We start from the raw sequence: 22771 nt of genomic DNA on the forward strand, positions 1-22771 counted from the left end.
TAGCATGATTTCTTTTTCAAACGCATATTAGGTTGTGCCCGCATGTCTGCCTATAAAATGTAGTTTATGTATAATATGTATACCTAAAATACAGTAATGTGCAAAGCAACCTTAAGTTCTTGTGTTCACTTAGGACATTGCTTGTTTTCCCATAAGGAAAGTAGCAAATCAGTTTGGAACACTGTAACTGCTATAACATTATTTTTTTCATATCATTTGGGTTGCAACTTTTTTGTACATCTACAAGAATCTCTTCTAGTGATTAACATCTTGCTGGAACCGTAAAATCTCTACAGAAAATAATAATCTAGAGAGCCTCTATAATTTATGAGTACATTACTTGGGAGGGGGAGAAGGGAGCAATAGCCGTGACAGTGATAAAATACAATAAGATCTGAAGAATCTTAAGATGTAGCTTGTAGATTCAGTTTGCCTTTCCCATGAGCGCTCCAGTGATTCATTAACTCTAGAGGAAAAAGGGCTCTTTCTTTTCCTTTGTCCATCCATAAGACATAGGATTAAGAAACAGGGCATTCTGTCTCCACTATTCAGCATGCTTGTTTTCCATGATCTGTTATTCTTGAATAGTGGTGTTCTGATTTTTAAAAAAATGTTAGTAACCTTTACTAGTTACAAAACAAACTTTAAAATGTGCTTACTTTGTGTAGAGTGTTGTCACCTGACAAATTATGATACATGTGCTGAAAAACTAGCAAAATAATTATTTAAGATGCTAGTGTTAAAGATCACTCTCAAGAACAGGATATATAAGTCTTTTTAAAGAAGTTTCACTAAAGACAAAACCTTTACTCTCTTTAAAAAACATTTATGCAGTTGCAGGCATCTAACCAATCTACTGCAGAAGATAAGGAAGATGTTGTTTCTGCCAACCTTGATAGGTAGGTGCAACAGGAAACTTTAAATGGCAGATTACACACACACACACACACACACACACACACACACACACACACACACACACACACACACACACACACACACACACACACACACACACACACACACACACACACACACACACACACACACACACACACACACACACACACACACACACACACACACACGATCACATGGAAGCAAAACAAGTTACAGGTTTTCTGTATAAAATAGGAAGGAAAATATTGATACCAGCAATGAAAATATTTCACACTATTGTGAAATCAATAACTGCTGCATACATACAGAAGATGTCCATAATGTGTGAGTATTTTAGAAGATTTTGGCTGGAGTTTATAGATATGTCCTTATATGGGGGGGGGGAATGCTTGATTGTTCCAATCAGTTTGAAATATTGGTCAAAATAATAGGTGTGTCGGTAGCACGGAAGAGAATGCTGGAGGTGCACACTACATGACAGGTGCCGCTGCCGCCATGACCAGCAACCACAAATGTAATTCATCCCTACCTGTGAATAATGACTAGGACAGCTCACGTCCTGACACAAGTTGTTGTGCATTCCTTCTCCTTACCTTCCACCAGAGGTACATTCACCACAGTGACATGAGTAGGTTGTCTTGGACATTACTGAGTGGAATTAAACATGCAGTTGCTGTTTGGGGCAGAAGCTGTGCAACTAATACCATGTGTAGTTCTTGGCTTAAGAACAAACCCCTAAAGGATTGTTTGTAAGCTGGAGACACCAAGGCAACTTTTTTTGTTGTTTTATTCTCAATGAATATGTAGATTGCCTTTTTTGGAGAGTGGAATGCCATCAATAAATACACATTTCAAAAAAGTTTTTTTTACCCACAATATTCTTTTTCCTGGATCTTCATCACTGCAGTGCCCCTCTTTCCCCTGATGTACAAAGCTACAGAATTCAGTTTACATTCTGAACCACATAAATTGGCTGCAGAACTTGGGCTGTAGACGTTCAGTTTTTAAAAAGCACATAATACTTAATTTCAGGTAGGCGGCCATGTTGGCCTGCAGTAGAACAGCAGGATTTGAGTCCAGTGGCACCTTAGAGACCAACAAGATTTTTCAGGGTGTAATCTTTTAAGAATCAAACATCTGAAAAAGGGAGCTTTGACTCTCAAAAGCTTACACCCAAAATCTTGTTGGACTCTAAGGTGCCCCTGAACTTAAATCTACTTTAGTACTTAATGAAACATATTATATTTATATTATATTTTATATTATCTAGACATCAGATTGTGGGTTTTTTATTCTGTTTTATTGGATTATTAATGGGTTTGTTTGCAACTAGATGTGTCTCTAGGACTAAAGTGGCAATTATGTTACATATTTTCCAAAGAAATTAATTCCAAGATTGTAACAAATTCACGTTGATCAATTTACCTACAAACTATGACCATAAATAAAATCCCTTCTATTAGGTATGTAAAATGGCTTATTTAGGGATTTAAAAACTCTCTAACTCTGGATTTTAACCAGAGATTAGAGGCATCTAATTTCTGCTAGTGTTACCATATTGAAATAAGTGGAGTAAACATGTCAAAGCATATCTTACAAGAAAAAGTAGACCTCAGTGATCCTACTGTATCAGTGCTTCTTATGCCACAAAACTCAACATGACTTCATTTTTAATCTCAAGGTTGCCTTTGCAGACTGAAGATGCTTCTCCTACTTTCTCAGGTAAGAAAATGATTGAGATTTCTTTGGAGGCAGTAAAAGTAAATCTAATCTTGTCCACTTGGTATCCTTACTAATTTTATTGTACAGAGTTTAGTCCGAATGCACATTGAGGTCACTAGTCTTTTTATCTAAGGAATACTTTTATTGGTGTGATCAGGTACCTGATATCCATTGCATTTAGGGATATGCAGTTAGATGATAACTTGGACAAAATAACCCTTTCCCTTAATATAGTTATACCACCACATGTGAATTCAAGATGTAACATTAATCCTCAGTATTTTGACACCTTATTGATGCTGTTTCAGTTTGACAAGGCAGAGTGAATGAGAGAGGGGAAAGAGTAAAGGAGCAGATTTTTGCCAACCAGCAGAACATCTGTTGATTTCACCACTGATTAAGATTGCGCGATTGGTTTCTGTGTACTATATCTCTACTAATCACTAATCATCTTAGTGATCTGGGAGGGCTTTTTGAGAGCCTTATAAGGAGGATCAGTGTTCTGCTTTTCTTGAGTACCTTTCATGAGATCCTGGATATTTCTCAATCACTTGCTTTGTTATTGTAGTTACCAGTGTATTGGAATCTGTCAAAGCATCAACTCTGTCCTCTTTGTAATGTTGTCTGCTTTTGGAGGGTGCCAAATTCAAGATCTGTGCCACTCCCAGCACACCATCTTCACCTGCCTTTCTTGGCATGCCGAAGTCCTGCCTGTATCCATTCTGTTCTTCTGCCCGCTATCTAGGATTGACAGTTGTCTCCCTTTTTTGAAATCTAGAATGTTAATTGCCTTTAAAATGGAAACCTTTCCTTCCTTCCTTCCTTCCCTTGGATGAGGGATACTGGTTTCCCAGCGCTTCCTCACTACAAATGCCAGATACCCAACTGAACAGCTTATCTGGAAGACAGGACAGTTCAAGGACAATGAACCAGTCTGGAAGCATCCCACAACATAAATAGGCCTGAGTGCACGGCAGTAAACCTTGCCCTGAAAGGGCATGACTCAGAGGCAGAGCATCTGCTTGGCATGCAGAACATCCCAGGTTTAATCCTCAGCATCTTCAGTTAAAAAGACCAGGTGGCAGGTGAGGTGAAAGGCCTCAGCCTGAGACTCTGGAGAGCCACTGCCAGACTGAAGAGACAGTACAGACCTTGATGGACCAGTGGTCTGATTCGGTGTAAGGCAGTTTCATATATGTGCGTGGAAGCTTTCCATCACCACCTGTCAGGCAATCACTTCCTAATCAAGACAGACAACATGAGTACAAAAGCACATAACTGCTGTCAGAGGAATGTGGTCTAATCACCAACTACTCAAGCACCCCTTGAGGAAATTTGTAAAGCTATCACATGGATATCAGTCTCTTCTTTTCTCAGGTGGGTGAGAGCAACTTGATTTATCATGCATGTCTATCAGCAGCATCCATTACCCTAGGGCAGACTGGCTCAGCCACCAAAACCTAAACATCACAGAATGGGCATGCAATATCAAAGCCTTTCTAATGATCCAAAGGGGATCATTCCTGTCCTTTGCCATGAGGTCTCTGGTTTCCTTTTCAGTTTTCCCTTAAAACAGAACAGGGAGCAGATACCCTCACTTGGGATTAGACATCAAAGCCTGCTGACAAGGGTCCTCAGGAAAATTAAATCCACAAAAGCAGAGGTCATTTGGCTACCTCCAGTGGAGGGGATGGCCGGCTGGCAAAGCAGAACCAGAGTTCCAGCCATACACCTCCCGCCAGCAAGAACATAGACTTTGCTGGGTTTTTCCAAGGGCACACATTCCTGGTCGTCGTTGATTTATACTCTTAAGTGGCTGGAAGTAATCCCTGTGTCGGCCATGACATCGGAGACTGTCATCCATGGCCTGCGGTGCTTATTCGCCACAATGGAATACCAGACACTATCATGTCAGACAACACTGCCCAGTTCATGTCGCAAGAGTTCCAGATGTTCCTGGATAACAACGCCATCAGGCACGTAACCTCGGTACCCTTTCATCCCTCCACTAATGGGCAAGCAGAATGCATGGTGAAGTCTGCAAAGGACTCGCTGCGCAAGCTTGGGCGCGGGGACTTTAGCCAGCAGCTGACGGAGCTCCTGTGGTAGCATATCACTCCACACACCACGACAGGCTGGAGCTCTGCTGAATTGCTAATGGGGCGAAGGCTGATCACCTTCTTGGATCATCTTCATCAGGACTTTGCCCCAGACACAAAGCGGGAGGCGGGAGCGCCAGACCCGCCCAGGGCATTCCAGCCGGGCGACCTTGTATACACAAAGAACTTCAGGAACGGGCTGGTCTGTTCCCGCAACCGTCACCAGAATCATGGGGCCCATTTCCTATGAGGTGGCCGATTCCACCGTTAGCACCTCCTCGAGAGCCTCTTTAAATGTGAGTTCCTTCTTCGCAAACAGCCGCCACTGCAGCTTCTCACCTCGCAGTCCGCATACTAACTGGTCCCAGAGCGCCGTCTCAAGGTCTGTGAAGTTGCATTGTCGTGCCGCTTGCTGGAGGGCTGTGATGAAGTTATTTACTAACTCGCCTTGGGCTTGGTCTCTCTTGTAGAATGCATGCTAGCTTGCAATTTCAGACAGTTGTGGTGAGAAGTGGTCTTGGAGCTTGTCTTTAATCCTGCTGAACACCATTGTCTGGAGCTGTGTGGGTGCCACCAGTGCCCGGGCGATATCAAACATGGACCGTCCAAAGATGCTGAAGAACGTAGCTCTCTGCAACTCTGCCTTCTCTAGCTTGTTTGCCTTGAGGTAGAACTCGAGCCTTGTTATGTAGGACTCCCAGTCCTCCAAGGCTGTGTCGAACGGCTTGAAGTGGCCCGTGGCAGCCATAGAGGACATGCTCTGGACGGAGGAGTGAGTGCTGACCTGAGCGAGGCGACAATTCCTCGCCGGTGCATGCTTCAGCTCTGTGGCGTGGGGCTGCCTACCCGTCTGAAGTGATTCCGCTCTTAGCACTCAGGCTGCGGGGCTGCATACCCGCCTTATATTCCACCTTTGTCGCCAGTATTAAGTTCGTGATTTCGAACCATAGTGATTTCAGCCAGGCAATAATTTCATCTCATGAGAACATCTTTATTGCAAATACAATTAATCACCATGCTCCCAAAAGAGCCAGATATATACACCCAAACTATGCCCCTTTTCAGTGACCCAGCAATAGGAACACATGCAACCAGGATCCTTCCTTTGTATGCCCTGAATACAACACAACTTGTTTACCAAACAGCAGTTGGCCTGCATCCCAGAGAATTGATTGGCTGCTGCTAATTACTACCCAATAGGATTTCAGACCTGAGGAGCCTAGCTTTACCTGAAGCTAGCCCAATACATAATACCCCTTCCCCTATGACTGGGATGCCCCACTCCAGACATAATCCCGAGTTATGCTGGTGGCTGGCGAGCCCTCTGAGACCTGTGCAAACCTTCTGTGCTGGGTCTCCTGCAACCAGGAGCCCAATGTCCTTTGCTGGCTCTGGTGCAGGGGTGGCAGGATCCACTGCAGCAGCACCTGTGCTGCTTGACGTTGTCTGTAGGCTTCGGTTGTCCTCAGGTAGCCAGTTCCCGTGATCCTCGGGGCTGTCTCAGCCCTCACCTCCACGGAGCGAAAGGGAGAGTCCCCTTGTGCCCCTGCTTCTGTGGCGGCCAGCACCGCCGCAGTTGGTCGATGTGCCGGCGGTATGCCTTGCCAGCAGAATCAGCCACCTGAAGAGGCCTTTCTGACCTGGTGCAGCTGGTTTCTCATCCATTTTTTTGGTCTTTTTTTTTAATAAAGAAAAAGATTTAATACAGGAAATGATAAAACCATAAAATACAAACAAGAAAGGAATTAAAATTAAACCATAAAAGAAATGATCAAAACAACTCTTGGCAATGGTAGTTGTGGGTTTTCCGGGCTGTATTGCCGTGGTCTTGGCATTGTAGTCAGGAACTACAATGCCAAGACCACGGCAATACAGCCCGGAAAATCCACAACTACCATCGTTCTCCGGCCATGAAAGCCTTCGACAATACAACTCTTGGCAAATTATTAAAAACCCAAGAATTACAATAAATAAGCATTTAAACTTTGTTGCATTGGGGGGGTTACTTCTTTGGCATTTAAAACATCTAAAACTGGTTTCCATATTTCATCATATTCCAGTAAAGGGACTACCATATGCAAGTTTCCAAAAACAGATTGTGCATAATCCTACCCATCAAATATTGCTCCCAGATTTTCTGGTACCATTTTTTTAGCAATGGGCCTATGAGGGATTTCCAATTCCCAGCAATGACCAGATGAGCAGAGACAACTAATGTTGAAACAAGAGATCTGGTGTTCCTATCTAGCACAGAGTCGGGCCAAAAATCCAATAGGAAAAATTCTGGGAAGTATGGCAACGAAAGACCCACCATGTTGGATATCTCTTTGTGAACCACTCTCCAAAATTCCTGAATGAAATGGCATTCCCACCACATATGTAGGACTGTGCCTTCCTGCTTGCAAGATCTCCAGCATAGATGGCTCAATGACCTATTCATCTGATTCAGTTTATGTGGCGTTAAATACCAATTGGGCAATAGCTTGTAAAATTGGAGTTTAATATTCCAACAACTAGATTTATTGGGAGTTCCGTATCTGTTGCCAATCAGATTCCAAGAAAATCCGTTTTAAAGAATCAGACCATTTTTGGGGGTATGGCAGAGGATCTTTATGTGTCACCCTTAATAATAATTTGTAAAGGGTTGAAATCCTACCCTGTTTACCATCATTCCCACTCCAAATCATTTCCTCAAAAGGAGTTAGGGGTAGAAGCAAATCCTTGGACCTGATCAGCTTGGTGAACAGATGTTTCAGCTGAAGATATCTAAACCAAGATATCCTAATTCTGCATCTTCCTTCCACTATAGATGTATCTAGAATTGTCCCATTTTCAATCCAATTAATAATCAACAATAACCCAGAGTCTTTCCATTCCCTAAACTCACTTAAATCCTTTCCTAGGGGAAACCAATCTTGGTTAATGAAAGGTGTTAGGGGGGAGATACCTGGAGCGAAGGTTTTCCTATGTTTATCCCAGGTGTTCAGCATGTTGTCTAAGAGGGAATTGGAGGAAGTCATAACTGGCCTGTTTTTAGCTGAGGACCAGATGGTTACTGGTAAGGAAAGTGGTGAAGAAAAGAAACTTTCTGCAGAGATCCAGGCTTCTGCTGGGTTCAGTCTTAAAGCTTGAATCAATGGAGCCAAAGAAGAGGCAGCTTGATATTTATTTGTTTGTTTGTTTGTTTGTTTGTTTGTTTAATTACATTTTTAGACCGCCCTCCCCGTCAGACGGGCTCAGGGCGGTTTGACAACAAATTAAAAACAGTAAAAACATTATAAAAACATTAAAACATCGTATAAAAAACCATTAAAATTGGCGGGTGTAGAATATTAAATATTAAAATGCAGCATTGTCCTGAATGGGTGGTGGAAGGTCTTCAGTGGTATGGCCAGCGAGAGGACAGCCTGGCCCCCACCAAATGCCCGGTGGAACATCTCCGTCTTGCAGGCCCGGCGGAAAGATAACAAATCCTGCCGGGCCTTAGTTTCCTCAGACAAAGAGTTCTACCAGGTTGGAGCCAGAACTGAGAAGGCCCTGGCTCTGGTAGAGGCCAGGCGGACCTCCCTGGGGCCAGGGACCATCAGCAAGTTCTTAGTGGCTGATCGAAGCGACCTCCGGGGAACATATGGGGAGAGGCGGTCCCGAAGGTATGCTGGGCCCAGTCCGCATAGGGCTTTATAGGTCAACACCACCTAAACCAGAGGGCCGATGTAACGTCCGAAACCCAACTCTTGGTTTGCGACCAGACCAAATAAACTCATTGAGAGCCCTTGGCCAAAGCTGTAATTTTCTTGGAAGTATTTTAACAGGGAGGGATCTGAACAGAAACAGAAACTTAGGAAGAATAAGAGATTAAACCAGCGAGAGCCTATCAAACCGTAAGTTTGTTTTTTCCATTTAGAAAATGGTTTCTCATACATCATGGCTGATGCTTACAGTCTTGTTCTGTTTCACCAAGGCCTCTTTGTCCACCCAGATCCATCTTGGCTCATCTGCTCTGCCTAGATATTAAGCAGTAACTGCTGGAAATACATGGATACTCTGACCCAGTCATCACTACTATTCTAACCTCATGTTGGACTTTTATGAATTGCTTGTATGAGGTGAGCTGGAACGCATTTAAACAATGGTGCCGCCACAGTAAGCATTTTACATCTCTATGGGCAGCCAGGAAAAGTTGGGGTTTCTCCATTTTGGCCTAGATCAGAGCCTCAGGCCAAACACCTTAAGATGCCAGCTCTCCGTTTCTCATTCTATTTTCCAAAGGATCAGAATCCTTATCTTCACACCCAGATATTAAATGGTTCCTATGTGGAACATCTCTTCTCAGTCCTTCATGTATCCTTAGACACCCCTCTTGGGTCCTTCACAAGATTATAAGAGCATTAAACAAAGCACATTTTGAATCCATATGGGTCCATGTCTTTACACCATCTGTCCTTTCTAAGTAGCCTTTTTAGTGGTCGTTACAACAGTAAGGTAAGTCTTGGAACTCGATGCCATACTGGTCCATAAGGAATATGTATGACTATGTAATGACTGTGTAATGACTATGTAGTTATGCATCTACATCCTCCCTTTCTTTCTTTAGCTTATGCAATCTTCCTAAATCCAAAGAAATGAACTTATCTTCCTCCTGCCTTCATCCACAACATCACAGGGAGAAAGAGTGGTACAAGCTAGCTGTCCATAGGAGTCTTTGTCTCTATATTGAAGGACAGCACAGTTTAGAAAGACTGGGTTCCTTTTTGTGTTCTTCCTTCCTTCCATCCATCCATCCATAATGGCAGCCAAGTTCTCAAAGGACCCCAAGAGAAGCTGGTCAAGTCCTGTATACCCTATGAAGTCCAGCTTTTGCCTGCACCCAACAGATATTCCACAAGGACAGCCATTACATCAACAGCCTTCAGTACTCAAGCATCTCTTGAGGAAATATGTACAGCCATCACACAGATATCAATTTCTTCTTTTATTTGGCACTACAACATATGCAAACAGGCATGAGCCTTCGGGCAGAGAGTGTTCCAGTAAGTCCTGTCCTCATAAAAGTATATGGCAGCAATTTAGCCACCCACTGAGGTGAGCTAAGCGGGGTCAGCCTTAGTAATTGGATGGGAGACCTCCAACCAAGACCAGGGTTGCAGAGGCAGGCAATGGAAAACCACCTCTGTTAGTCTCTTGCCATGGAAACCCCACCAGGGGTCGCCGTAAGTCAGCTATGACTTGACAGCAGTCTGCCTACAGGATGCACATACTGTTGTTCAGCGTCTCAGCTTGGATTCCCTCCCACACCAACAGAGACCAGATCATTAGAATTTACCAGGAAGGGTCTGTCTTGATAGTGGAATCTAGACTCACCTTGGGATAGTTGGTGCTCAGGGTTCAGTCCCCTCTTGCACTCAAAGGATCTCAGTTATTCTTGTTTTCATTCTTATTTTTATTGGCAAGTGTACAGTTTTTTTCTTTTCATGTACTTTAATCTGCTATACTGGGAGGAGTTAAAGGTCCTAGCATTCTGTTACAATCTGAAATGCATTTTGCTTTTAATTGATTATAATATAGATGATTTCTACTATCTGCTTGAAATTTAGCAGGCAGGATCCCATGGCTACAAAATTTCATTCCAGTTGGGTAGGAAAACAAAAAGGTAACAGACATAGCATGTTTCCAACTGAACCCAATATAAACGAAGAATAAGATAGAGAACAAGCTTGTAACAACAAAATAAAGAATAGCAATAACATTTTGACTTACGGTTGTTTAAGAAAGTTTGGATACAGGTCCAGAGGAGTTAGCCGTGTTAGTCTGTAGTAGCAAAATCAAAAAGAGTCCAGTAGCACCTTTAAGACTAACCAATTTTATTGTAGCATAAGCTTTCGAGAATCACGTTCTCTTCGTCAGATGCATGGAGGGCAGAAGGAAACTGGTCAAATATAGAGGAGGAGAGGGGAGGGGAGGGGGGAGGAGGAGAGGGGGATGTAAACAACTCCTTTGATATGGAGATGCAGACAGCTCCTTTTGGTGTGGGGATCAGTTTGCTTGTGTAAAGTTTCAAAGGAGTTTGCCGTGTTAGTCTGTAGTAGCAAAATCAAAAAGAGTTCAGCAGCACTGCAGCACAAGCCCTCGATAACCACAGTCCTCCCCGCCAGATGCATCTGACAAAATCTGACACGGTTCTCTTTGTCTCTCCTCCTCCCCCCCCCTCCCCCCTCCTCCTCTATATTTGGCCAGTTTCCTTCTGCCCTCCATGCATCTGATGAAGAGAACATGGTTCTCGAAAGCTTATGCTACAATAAAATTGGTTAGTCTTAAAGGTGCTACTGGACTCTTTTGGATACAGGATCTGTATAAATTCGCAAATGCCAGAAATGACTGCAGTTGCCACCTGTTTTTTTTTTTACTAAACAATGCATACAAAATCCACAGAAAATATTGGGTTAAGCATTGTATTATTCGTTTTAATGGTATGTGTCAGAAGCATTAAGCACATCCATTAGAAAAAGCTTAACAATGACATCCTAAACAAGGTACAGACTTATAAGTCAACAGGCTTAGAAGGATGTAACAGTGTTTAGAGTTGCACTATAAAGGACAGTCAAGGAAGATGGAAAATTCCAGCATAGTTTCATGTCTATAGAGAATGTAGGGTATTTTTTTTCTGGCTTCTCAAAGACACGTGGCAAAAAATGGAAAAGAATGAGAGTCCCATATAAGGATTTGACAAAGGGTTATCGCCTGTTACAAGCAACGAGAAACATTGGTGAAAAGGTTTTTCTCGCTCTAATTCAGCAGGGTAAAATTAAATTAAAAGTAAACCCTTTAAATATTATACTCATATTAGGGACTAGCCTAACTTGATACCATGCTTTTCTACAGTAATTAACTACTTTAAATCCAGTTATAATACTTATGGCTATGTAACATTTTTTGGTTTGTGTGTTTTTTTTTCTTTGAGTTGGCAACCCTAGTGAACTTTTAGGGGAAGACTGGGAGGTGCATTTGACCTCAGGACACATTCAATGATTCCCAATAGCAACTTCAGTCTGTTTAGAATGTGGGGGGCGAGGACCAATCAGGCCACATACGCAAATGACCTCTGTGTTCCAACTGTCTCTGAGGGCAGGGGGGGGGGGGAGATGAGGTGTGGAATCTTATGAGCCCCAATCAACCCGCATATGCAAATGACCTTGAAAGGTGGTCCAATCAAGGGAGAGTGGCCAAGCTGGCAGTGGCCTGGGGCGCAAGCACCACCTGTATGGTGGCAGGGATGCTGATGGTGCCACAGCCCAGTTTCCACCACAGCAACAGCTGCTGAGGTTTAGACTCATGGACACTTGGGAACCTCCACAAGTGCATCTGTTATGGATGGTTCACCCCAGAAGGCTGATGGATCTGGAAGGCTACCTGACCAGACAGTGGACACAGTTGCTCAGGAGAGCCGTCTTCCCTTCTGTAGAGCCCAGAATGCTTCTTGGCTTTTACTGAGAATCTTAAGGTCATGAAATAGCAGACAGATGGTTAGAGCGTAAGTGGAAGGAAACTCAAAATTAAATGTGACTGCTTTTACTTGACTGATTGATTCTACTACTTACCCCTATGGCATTTATGCTGTGTGTTTGCACAGGGGTCCATCTTGTCCTCCATACCTTTTAACATCTTCATGAAGTCACCGGAAGAGTGTTTGGGGATTGAGTGCAGTGCCACAAGTATGAGAACGGTAGCTAGATTCTTTTCTCCTTATCATCTGAAGGTAATGGGATAGATAAGGGGCCAATAAACTGAAGCTCGGTCCAGACAAGACTGAAGTACTGTTGGTCAATGACAAAGCAGCTTGAGGAACAAGGAGTCAGCCAGCCATAGGAGAGGTTTGACTTCCCACCCCCACCCCAAAGGAGCAGGTTCATTGCTTGGGGATGCTGCTGGATCCTGGCCTACAGTTGGAGGCTGACTCTTCTCTGCAACATGTACTGCCTTTTATCAACTTTGGCTGATAGGCCAGCAATGGCCTTTCCCTCAAAAAGTGTGATCTGGCTGCAGTGATCAATGGTCGGATCACACCCAGGTTAGATTACTGCAATGCACTGCATGTGTGACTGCCTTGGAAAACTGTTTGAAAAATTCATTTGGTCCAAAATGAAACCACCGGGTTATTGGTGATCCTCTTCCGAAACCCCCCCGTCTCCCTGTGCCCTCCTTGCAGACGTGAGGACAGCAGCAACCAGAGACAGCAGTTTCCTTTGGTGGCCCCTTAGCCTTGGAACGCCCTCTCCCACGAGGCTTGCTTGGCCCCTGTCTTCCCTTTAAGTGTCAGGCTAAAAAAATGTGAAGTGGAAGCCTCTGGAGCAGCCTTTGAAGTGAAACCTTGCCCAGGACACGGCTGCTGTGCCCGTGCGCCCCTGTTGATTCCAGAGGTGCCCCCCTTAAGTGTCTAGTATATACACATATGCCCCTGGGCAAACTTTATTAAAGGGACCACTGCCTATGTATACCAGGGTACTGGAATTTGAATAAAGTGCTGGGTAAGTGTGGGGAGGTTCCTAGGAACCTTTCTTAATTTAAAAGACTATAAAACAGGAATAGTGAGAGGCACGTAAGAATCTATACTTGCCTGCAAGCATGCATGCACACACAATAAAACTCTAAAATAACTAATCCTAACAGGTAACCAACATAGTCTAAAATAAAAAGGGCAAATAAGACATACAAGCCTGTGCTGATGCAGAAGACCTGGAAGGTTTGATGGGAAGGAACGGAAAGGAGTCAAATGGAGACGGGGACCAGCCCCCAGGGGGTTTGTCCTGATTCACAGGGACTGTCGTGGAGGAATTGGGGAGGGGAGGAGGCTGCCACAATGTACTGGCACTAGGGCTATGTTTATACCCCAGAATGTTTAAATCATAAGTTGCTCCTCAACTGGGGCAAACAGTTTAGATTTTATTGGTAGATTTGAAGGATAACAGCTGGGCAGGAAAAATTACATCGAAGGAGGGGAAATTGGTGATTCCTGTCAGATCCTTTCATGCATTAAGACTATAAAGAAATCAAATGGCTTAGACATCATTATGAATTTGGAGGGGAAGGGGGGAATAGGCTCTTGGGCAGGTTTCTCCTGTTTGATGGACCTGCTTCCCCTTTGTGATGCAGGAAGTACCTTGGAGTGCTGATGGTCCCCCTGGAATGTTTTATTCCAAACCTTGGGAGAGACCAAACTAAGAAATAGAAATTCAGTGCACCCTGGAGGTGCTGTAATAGGGACCTCAGCTGTGTTCTGGGGTACTGATCTGACGCCTTATCCATATGATATCAGCAGGCTGTTGTGGATTGTGGAAAGTGAGCTAATAGCATCAGAACTGACCTCTCCATGCTCCTCACCCTCTGAAATGTCTTCGTTAATTTGAGGAACTTACTGGGATGTATGTTTATGATCACCCCAAGGTCATGCCTTTGCTGTGCTGAATAAAAAGGGTTGTAGGGGTGTGCACCCGAAAAAGATTCGGATTTCCTGCTTTGGGTTTACCTAAAGTGGGAAAAACCAGAATAACCATAAACCCGAAGCAGCAAGCCGGTTCGGGTATTTAAGCTGCTTTGGTAAGCTCTGTAAATATTCGGAGCACACCAAAGTTCAAAGCAGCACTTCCCGCAGGCTTTTTCATCCAATGAGAGGGGGGAAGAGGGGGTATCTTAGAAGATAACCACCTTGAAGTTGTGCCAGAAAACTACACCCTCCAGTCTGAGGATGGACTAAGATGGAGTAAGGTGTTACTTTTGGGTGGGCCCTTGCTCCTCAAGTTGTACCTACTGCTTATGTTGTCTAGGTTGAACGGAGCTGTTCCTGGGAGCTGGCAGAGTGGCTTCTTTGAGGGCAGGTGGAACGGATGCCAAAACAACCTCCTGCCATGCTTTACGGTGGCTCAGGAGTGTCTGTCTTTCCCCTTTTGTGTTACTGGCAGAAGAATTTTTCTGTGCTCTCTTGTAGGGGAGTCTTCAGATACTCCTGCAACCTCTTTCCAGGACTTCAACATTAGTGGCTGGTAGAAATCTAGTCTGGTGATAATTTGCCTGGCTGTTGCACCGTTTGACTATTTTTTGAATTTTTTCTGTTCTCTTAAAATTAAAACCCTGTCTGGGGGTGGGGAGCTATACTGCAAAAACTTGGCACATTGCTTCTCAAAAACCCTGCTGTCTCAAATTAGGCAGGGCAAGAACTGGAAGGCACTTCCTTCACTAGTGGGGACAAAAAGTTAGATCGGGTGTGCAACAAAAAAATGGTATTATTCATATCTTGGTATCCGGAATACCATAAATAATCAGTTCCAAAAATACTAGTATAGTATTTGGAATTTCGGGACGAGGGCAGGGGTGGATGGACCATTTTCCAAGTAAACTTCACGGAAATTGGAGAGAACCTACTCCTGCCTGTCCACTAAAGATCCCCCAGGTTTTAAATGAATTGGACAAAAGTGTCCAATTCTACAGGCTAGCCCACTCTCCATTGTTTCCTGTGTGTGTGTGGGGGGGGGGATCCATGGCTTTCTCCAGGACACAGGAAGCCTTAGCCAAACACACAACAGCAACCAATGACCAAAAGCTTTCCAATGCAAACAGAACTAACACAGGCTACCAGAACCAACATCAAACCAGAGAATCTCACGAGCACAATGTCAGACCAGAGATTCCCAGCATCCAACCGAGCAAGCCAGAAATACCAAGGCAGTAGCTAGACCTGGCAATGGCAGAGCCCCTGGGGATGGGCGGTATATAAATTGAAATATAAAATAAAATAAAAAATATGGCCAGCAAGTAAACACTGACAGACTAATACAGAGCAATGCTGCCTCCTCCGTCTGCTGTTGCCTGGGAAGCCTGTAAAAGTTGTGGGGGGAAGCAAGCTGCTGCAACCTTTAAAATGCAATTCCCAGATATTCCTGAATATATCTGGATAATTTGGTAATGTAAATATTGGTTTATCCAAGTATGTCAGATACATCCAAATAATTATAGTTATTTGGGGGGGTATTTCTGAGCCGAATTGCATACCTCTTAATGCTCGCCCTGCTTCCACAGTTCAATGACAATAACTTGGTAAGGATTTATTTATTAAAAGCATTTCTGTGGCTCCTTTAAATTCAAATAGGGCCCCCCAAAGTGGCAAACATTAAAACAGCTTTTAAAATAAAGTATATATAAAGAACAAAGTTTATATAAAAATATAAACCATTCAACAAAAATATAAATGTACAAACAACACAACAGGGAAGAGGACCAATAAGAGTTACTGGGGATGTGCCAAACAAAACAAAAAAGTCTTCGCTCACTGGCAGAAGACAATGTGAGGGAGGCAGATTGATCTATGGAGGGAGCTCCAAAGTTTATCTTTGTGGTCACAGCGTAGTCCCACGTAGGCGGTTTCCTGCTTTTTACAGGGTGCTTGGGAGGGGGGCCTCTCTCTCAGTCGCAGACGCTTCTGTGTAGCTCTTGATCGTCTTCGTCCTTCTGTGCAGCCCCACATTGGGACTGCGCAGGCGCAGGCCAGCCGCGGAAAAGATTTTTCTAGCTTTCAGAGATGTGAAGGGGACGTTCGGATCCACCGCGCATGCGCGTCGGTGTTCCCGCCAATTTTGAATGCATATATATCCGAACGTCCCCGGCATTCCCTCAGTTCCTTTTTCGCCGCCGTACGAAAAGGTTCTGTTGTCTAGCGTTTATCCTCTCAGCGTCTCTTCGGAGTTTTGGATCGTGTTCTTCTGGTCGGTATTTTTTCCCCTTGTCGGTGGGAGATACCGTTCATTATGTCCCAAACTTCTTTGTTTAAGAAGTGTCTTAAGTGCGGCACTAAAATGACGCACTCGGACGGCCATGAGCTCTGCCTCATCTGCCTGGGCGAGGGGCATGTTGTCGAGCGCTGCTCCATCTGTATGTCCTTCACTCCGAAGGCAAGGAGTGATCGGAAGGCCAGGCTCCGTGCCTTCTTGTGGGATGCTAACCTTCTCCCCCCCAAGCCATCGGGCTCTTCGGGAGATAGACCCCGCTCCGCCGCTCCGTCGCCGGCGCCGTCTCGTAAGTCGCCAGAGCAGCTCCCCACGGAACCGACGGGGCAACCCGTTCCGGAGGCCCGACCTGACTCCGGTTCCGGGGATCGTCCTTCCGACCGGAAGGCCAAGAAGCGTTCCGCATCCAAGCCGAAGTCCTCCTCCAAGCCCTCGGCCGCAGAGGCTACTTCGGAACCTCAGCCCAAGACGAAATCGAGGGCCAAAGGCCGTGCTTTATCCCCGGCTCCGACTGTGCGACCTGGTACTCCATCTGGACTGGTCCTGATCCCTGACGATGTGGTGAGTCTCCACACCCCGTCTCCTCCTTGCACGCCTCCTCCGTCGGTTCCCGAGGAATTCGTGCCGTTCCCGTCTTTCACGGAACCGTTCCAGTCATTCGAACGTTCCCTGCCTTCCGCCCCGGCGCCTTCGGAGGCCTCCGTTCCATTGCCGTCTACCTCGTCGGTTCCGATGCCTCTTCGCTGGCCTGCCCCGGTGCCTGCTCCTCTGCCCCCTTGCCAGCCTGTCGCGGGGATTGGGAACATGACCTCCTGGCAGGATTTTGTGGCGTGGTTCCAGCAGTCGCTGCCCTTCCTGCAGCATCCTTCGGTTCCGGTGGTTTCCGTTCCGGCTCAGCCAGTCGGGCTCCCGGCATCCGCTCCTCCACCTCCTGGCTTGCCTCTGCGACCGTCGGTTCCTGCGGCTTGTCCGTCGGCCCCGAGCGCCCACCGGTCTTCGGTTCCGACGCAAACCTCGCCGGAGTTTTCAGATTCCGAGGATGAGGAAGGTCTGGCGTCCCCGTCAGAGTGCTCTTCGGACGCGGCCTCTGATCCTTCCCCGGATGACACCGTGGGTGGGCCCCGTTCATCGTCCCCGAATGACGACTACAGGCTATTCTCCGAGCAAATGATGCGGATGGCCGCCGCGCTGGAGATAGACGTCTCCTCCACGACCTCCAAGCCCAAGAGTAAGCTGCTGGAGGCACTGTATTCCGGGTCCCCCGCGTCGGTGGCGTTTCCCCCTGTGGAGGATTTTGTTGACAGCGCTCTCGCGCTCTGGCAAACACCGGCGTCCGTGTCCGCGACGGCAAAGAAGGTAGAGAGGTACTACCGTTTAAAGCAGGATGATTGCCCGTACCTCTTCAGTCATCCGAAACCCTCGTCCATCGTGGCTGAGGAGGGTCAGGCTCGGTTCCGTTCCGGTTCCTCGTCGGCCCCGGCGGACCGAGAAGGCAGAAAGCTGGATGGCATGGGCAGGAAACTCTACTCGTCCGCGTCTTTGGGATTCCGTATTGCCAACTTCCAGGCCATAATGGGGTCCTACAATCTGTTCCTCTGGAAACGGCTGTCCTCTTACCTTTCCGATCTCCCCGAGGATCGCCGCCACTTGGTGAAGGCCCTTCAGGCAGAGGCCATACGGCTGTCAAAACAGCAGATGACAGCGGGCAAGGATGCTGCCGATTCCGCGGCGCGCTCGATGGCGACTTCGGTGGTCCTGCGTCGACACGCCTGGCTCCGGTCCACTGCCCTGCCGCCTGAAAAGAAGGCGAAAGTGGAGGATTTCCCCTTCGAGGGGCCCCAGCTCTTCTCGGAGAAGACGGATGAATCCCTCTCCCTGATGAAAAAGAATCAGCAGACGGCCAAGTCCCTCGGAGTCGCCCCCTCAGCTCAGTCATCGGGTCCGAGGTATCGTTATGGTCGGTTCCGATCCTACCAGGCCCCTTACCAGCCTTACCAGCAGCGTCAAGGGCGCTTCTTCTCGGGCCAGTCCTACGGTCACCGATCCTATTCAGCCCAGCAGCGTCACTCTTCCAGGCGCTCCGGCCGGTCCAAGGGCAGGCAACAGCCATCTTCACCCAAGCCTTCGACCTCGGTGCAGAAGCCCTCGGTCTTCTGACTAAGCCTGAACGCTCCCCTGTTGGCCTCCGAGGACACTTCCTCTACTGCCCAGTTTCTGGACAGGCTTCGGCCTTTTTTGCCCTGTTGGCAACGTGTTACTTCTGACACTTGGGTCCTGTCCATTGTGGCCCATGGTTACAAGTTAATGTTTACAGATGCACCTCCTCTCTCTCTCCCTCCCCGTTGTTCTACATGTTGTGATGTTGTGTTACACAATAATGTTATGGAGTTGGTTAACAAAGGTGCTGTCCGGGTGGTCAATGTCTCTACTTCCCCATGGGGATTTTACTCCAGATACTTCCTTGTGGATAAAAAGGGTGGAGGTTCCTGGCCCATCTTAGACCTTAGAGGCCTCAACGGTTATTTGAAGGTTGAAAAGTTTCGAATGCTAACCCTGGCACGGGTCATGGAGCTCCTGGAGGTGGGCGTCTGGCTAGCCATTCTAGACTTGAAGGATGCCTACTTCCACATTTCTATATTTGAGGGCCACAGGAGATACCTGCGGTTTGTGTATGGGAATTCTGTGTATGAATATACCGTATTGCCCTTTGGGCTGGCCTCTGCGCCCAGGGTATTCACGAAGTGCATGGCCACCGTAGTGGCATACCTGCGGTCCCAGGGTTGCTTTATCTACCCGTACCTGGATGACTGGCTCCTGGTGGGACCCTCGCCTGACTCTCTCCAGGCCCATATTGCCCTCACTTTGTCCGTGCTGGCTAGGTTGGGCTTGGTGGTTAATGGGGATAAGTCTATCCTGGCCCCGGGCATGGCCATTAGGTTTATTGGGGTCCATTTCGATTCCCTGCTGGGCAGAGCCTACCTGCCTCCAGACCGGTTGGCCAGGCTTTCCGCTTTAGCCCGGCATTTTATACATTGCCGGTACCAGACGGCCCTTTTGATTCAGACACTGTTGGGCCTTATGGCCTCCTCCACAGGGGTGGTTTTCTTTGCACGCCTGCGTATGAGGCCTCTGCAAAACTGGTTTGTCCGGAGGTACAACCCCCTCACCATGGGTCAGCACCAGAGGTTTTCCATCCCCAGGGTGGTGCTGCGCTCTCTGGCCTGGTGGACTGTCCCTGGAAACCTGTCTGAAGGTTGTCCTTTCGGCCCCTTCCTAGCTGAGGTCACGGTTTATACCGATGCCTCCAACTTGGGATGGGGAGGGCACTGTGGACAGCTTTCGGCTCAGGGCATCTGGTCCCCATCTGAGGCATCCATGCATATCAACCTTCTTGAGCTTAGGGCGATCCGTTACTCCCTCGCTTCTTTTGCAGATGCCATTCGGAACAGGAGGGTTCAGGTCCTGTCGGACAATACCACGGCCTGCTACTACCTCAACAAGCAGGGAGGAACGGTCTCGCTCAAGCTCTGCAAGGAGGCAACGACTCTATGGAATTGGGCCATGGTCAACAACGTCCTTCCCAGAGCCGTGCACATTGCCGGGGATCTCAACACCTCGGCGGATGCACTGAGCAGGGTGTTTCTGCCTCAGCACGAGTGGTCCCTAAACAGGGTTTACCTCGACCAGGTTTTCCGCACATGGGGCACGCCTTTGGTCGACCTCTTCGCCACTGCCCGCAACAAACAGGCCCCGCTGTTCTGCTCCCGGGCCGGCATTGGCCGCCACTCCCTAGGGGATGCCTTCCAAATACCTTGGTCCCCAGGGCTCTTTTATGCCTTCCCGCCCTTCCCGCTCCTGTACAAGGTTCTTTCCAGGATCAGGGCCTTCCGAACCCACTGTATCCTCGTTGCCCCTCGGTGGCCTCGCCAGGATTGGTTCCCCCTTTTACTTTCCCTGTCCCAGGGGCGATGCCTCCCCCTGCCTCACGCCCCGGACCTCTTAACCAGGGACGGGGTGTGGCATCACGATGTGGCTGTACTGAATCTGACTGCCTGGCTTCTGGGCAACCGGGAGTGAGCCTCTCTTCTGGAGTGCTTGGGGTGATCTTGAATGCCCGGAAACCGTTCACCAGGTTGTCCTATCAGAGGAAGTGGTCACGTTTTTCCCGGTGGTTGGCCCTGAAGGGGGTTTCTCCCTTTAATTGCCCGCTTCCTGTCATCCTGGACTACCTCCTGGAACTCTGCTCCCAGGGCCTTGCGTTTTCCAGTGTTAAGGTCCACATGGCTGCAATCTCTGCCTTCCATGAGCAGGTTGATGGGAAGACAGTTTTTACTCACTGGCTTTCCAAGCAGTTCCTGAAGGGCCTGTTCAAGACCTTCCCTCCTAGGGCCCATCCCATTCCACAATGGAGTCTCTCCCTGGTTCTCTCCCAACTGATGCTCCAGCCCTTTGAGCCTCTATCTTCTTGTCCCCTACCTTTGCTCACTCAGAAGGTGGCTTTCCTGGTGGCAATCACGTCCTCTAGGCGTGTTGGGGAGCTGTCTGCCCTGCGGTGTGACCCTCCCTTCCTGCAGTTTTTCCCTGGTACTGTCATGCTCCACACTAGCATGGAGTTTCTGCCCAAGGTAGTCTCAAGATTTCACCTACAGCAAAAGGTGTTCCTCCCTTCCTTTTTTCCAACGCCCTCATCCCCAGGGGAACGAGCTCTACACACATTGGATGTAAAGCGTGCTTTATTGTTTTATTTGCACCGCACCAAATGTTTCAGGAAATCTCCTGTCCTGTTTGTGTGTTACTCTGGCCCTCGCAAGGGCTCACCTGCTTCTGCCCAGTCCATCTCTCGCTGGATTGTGTCTACGATTAAACTTTGCTATCAGCATGCTGGAGTCCAGTGTCCCTTGTTGGTTACCGCTCATTCCACTCGAGCGCAAGCTGCTTCTGCTGCCTTCCTGCGAGGGGTGCCGCTCCAGGACGTCTGCCAAGCTGCGACATGGTCCTCTGCAGACACTTTCATCCGGCATTACTCTGTGGACGTGCATGCACGACGTGACTCGGCTGTTGGCACAGCTGTCCTGCAGTCCTTGTTCAAGTAGACACTCACACCCGCCCCCATTGGTGAGATGCTAGTTACTCTCCCAATGTGGGGCTGCACAGAAGGACGAAGACGATAAACAGGGTTTCTCACCTGTAACTGTTGATCGTCGAGTCTCTTCTGTGCAGACACACATTCCCTCCCGCCTGCCCCGCTGTGAGTGTTTGGTTAACTTAGTTTCTCCGGCGGCTCAGGTGAACTGAGGGAATGCCGGGGACGTTCGGATATATATGCATTCAAAATTGGCGGGAACACCGACGCGCATGCGCGGTGGATCCGAACGTCCCCTTCACATCTCTGAAAGCTAGAAAAATCTTTTCCGCGGCTGGCCTGCGCCTGCGCAGTCCCAATGTGTGTCTGCACAGAAGAGACTCGACGATCAACAGTTACAGGTGAGAAACCCTGTTTTTCCAACTTACCTCAGTTACTATGTTGAATTTCAGCAGTCATATTATTGTTATTTATCCTCTCATCTTGAGTTTACATGATGCTGCCAGGCTCTGCTAGGGGATTCTCCTAGACGACTCCATCAGGCCAGGCTGGATGAGTTAAAAGTCTTTATTAAGAGATTACCACCATTAGAGCACAGTGCAAAGCAACTGCCAGGGATACCAGGGCAAGGCCCAGCGGGCTAGTTAGACCCTCCTCTCTCCCTTTTTCGAGCAGAAGTCTGTTAGTCTTTGGCACGCGGTCTCTTGTGGAAAAAGCTGGAAGGGGGAAGAGGTTGTAAGCTCCAAGGCTCCAAGGTCATTTGGCCGGTTCCCAGGCGCCTCCATCCACCTGCACACCTATAGATAAGACAGCTGAGTGCGGGATCGCAATAGCGGAGAAAATAGCAAGAGAACAGCAGAACTACCAACTATCTGTCCCCCCACCTCCCCCAACGTGAAAGACAGCACTGAGTATGGCAGGCAGGGCGCAGGCTTGCTTGGCAGATGCCTCTTTCCCACTTCCTCAACAATCTTTGTTGCACACAACATCTTAGATGTCGATTCAATAAAGACACAGCTGTGGGGAAAGCAGTGTTACCGTCATTATTTTATTGAGGGCATCAAACCCACCATCCTTCAGGGTAAATTAGCTTGCTAGTCATTCATATGGGACTGCACTGTGACCATAAAGAGGAAAACATAGGGCCAAGCTACAAGTGACGAATGACACTCGAACGGCAAGTGGATTGAGTGGAG

At 47.3% G+C, this 22771-nt stretch overlaps 1 protein-coding gene across 1 annotated transcript in view; it reads left to right on the plus strand.

The window, feature by feature from the left end:
- Positions 1-22771, plus strand: part of ICA1L (islet cell autoantigen 1 like) — a 59050-nt gene that overhangs the window by 17167 nt on the left and 19112 nt on the right. The window contains exons 7-8 of the mRNA XM_054970143.1: positions 835-899; positions 2582-2622. Of these exons, the coding sequence (XP_054826118.1) occupies positions 835-899; positions 2582-2622 (106 nt within the window). The remainder of the gene's footprint in view (positions 1-834; positions 900-2581; positions 2623-22771) is intronic.

This window comes from Eublepharis macularius, chromosome 2 (assembly GCF_028583425.1).
Source record: "Eublepharis macularius isolate TG4126 chromosome 2, MPM_Emac_v1.0, whole genome shotgun sequence".
Taxonomy (NCBI): domain Eukaryota; kingdom Metazoa; phylum Chordata; class Lepidosauria; order Squamata; family Eublepharidae; genus Eublepharis; species Eublepharis macularius.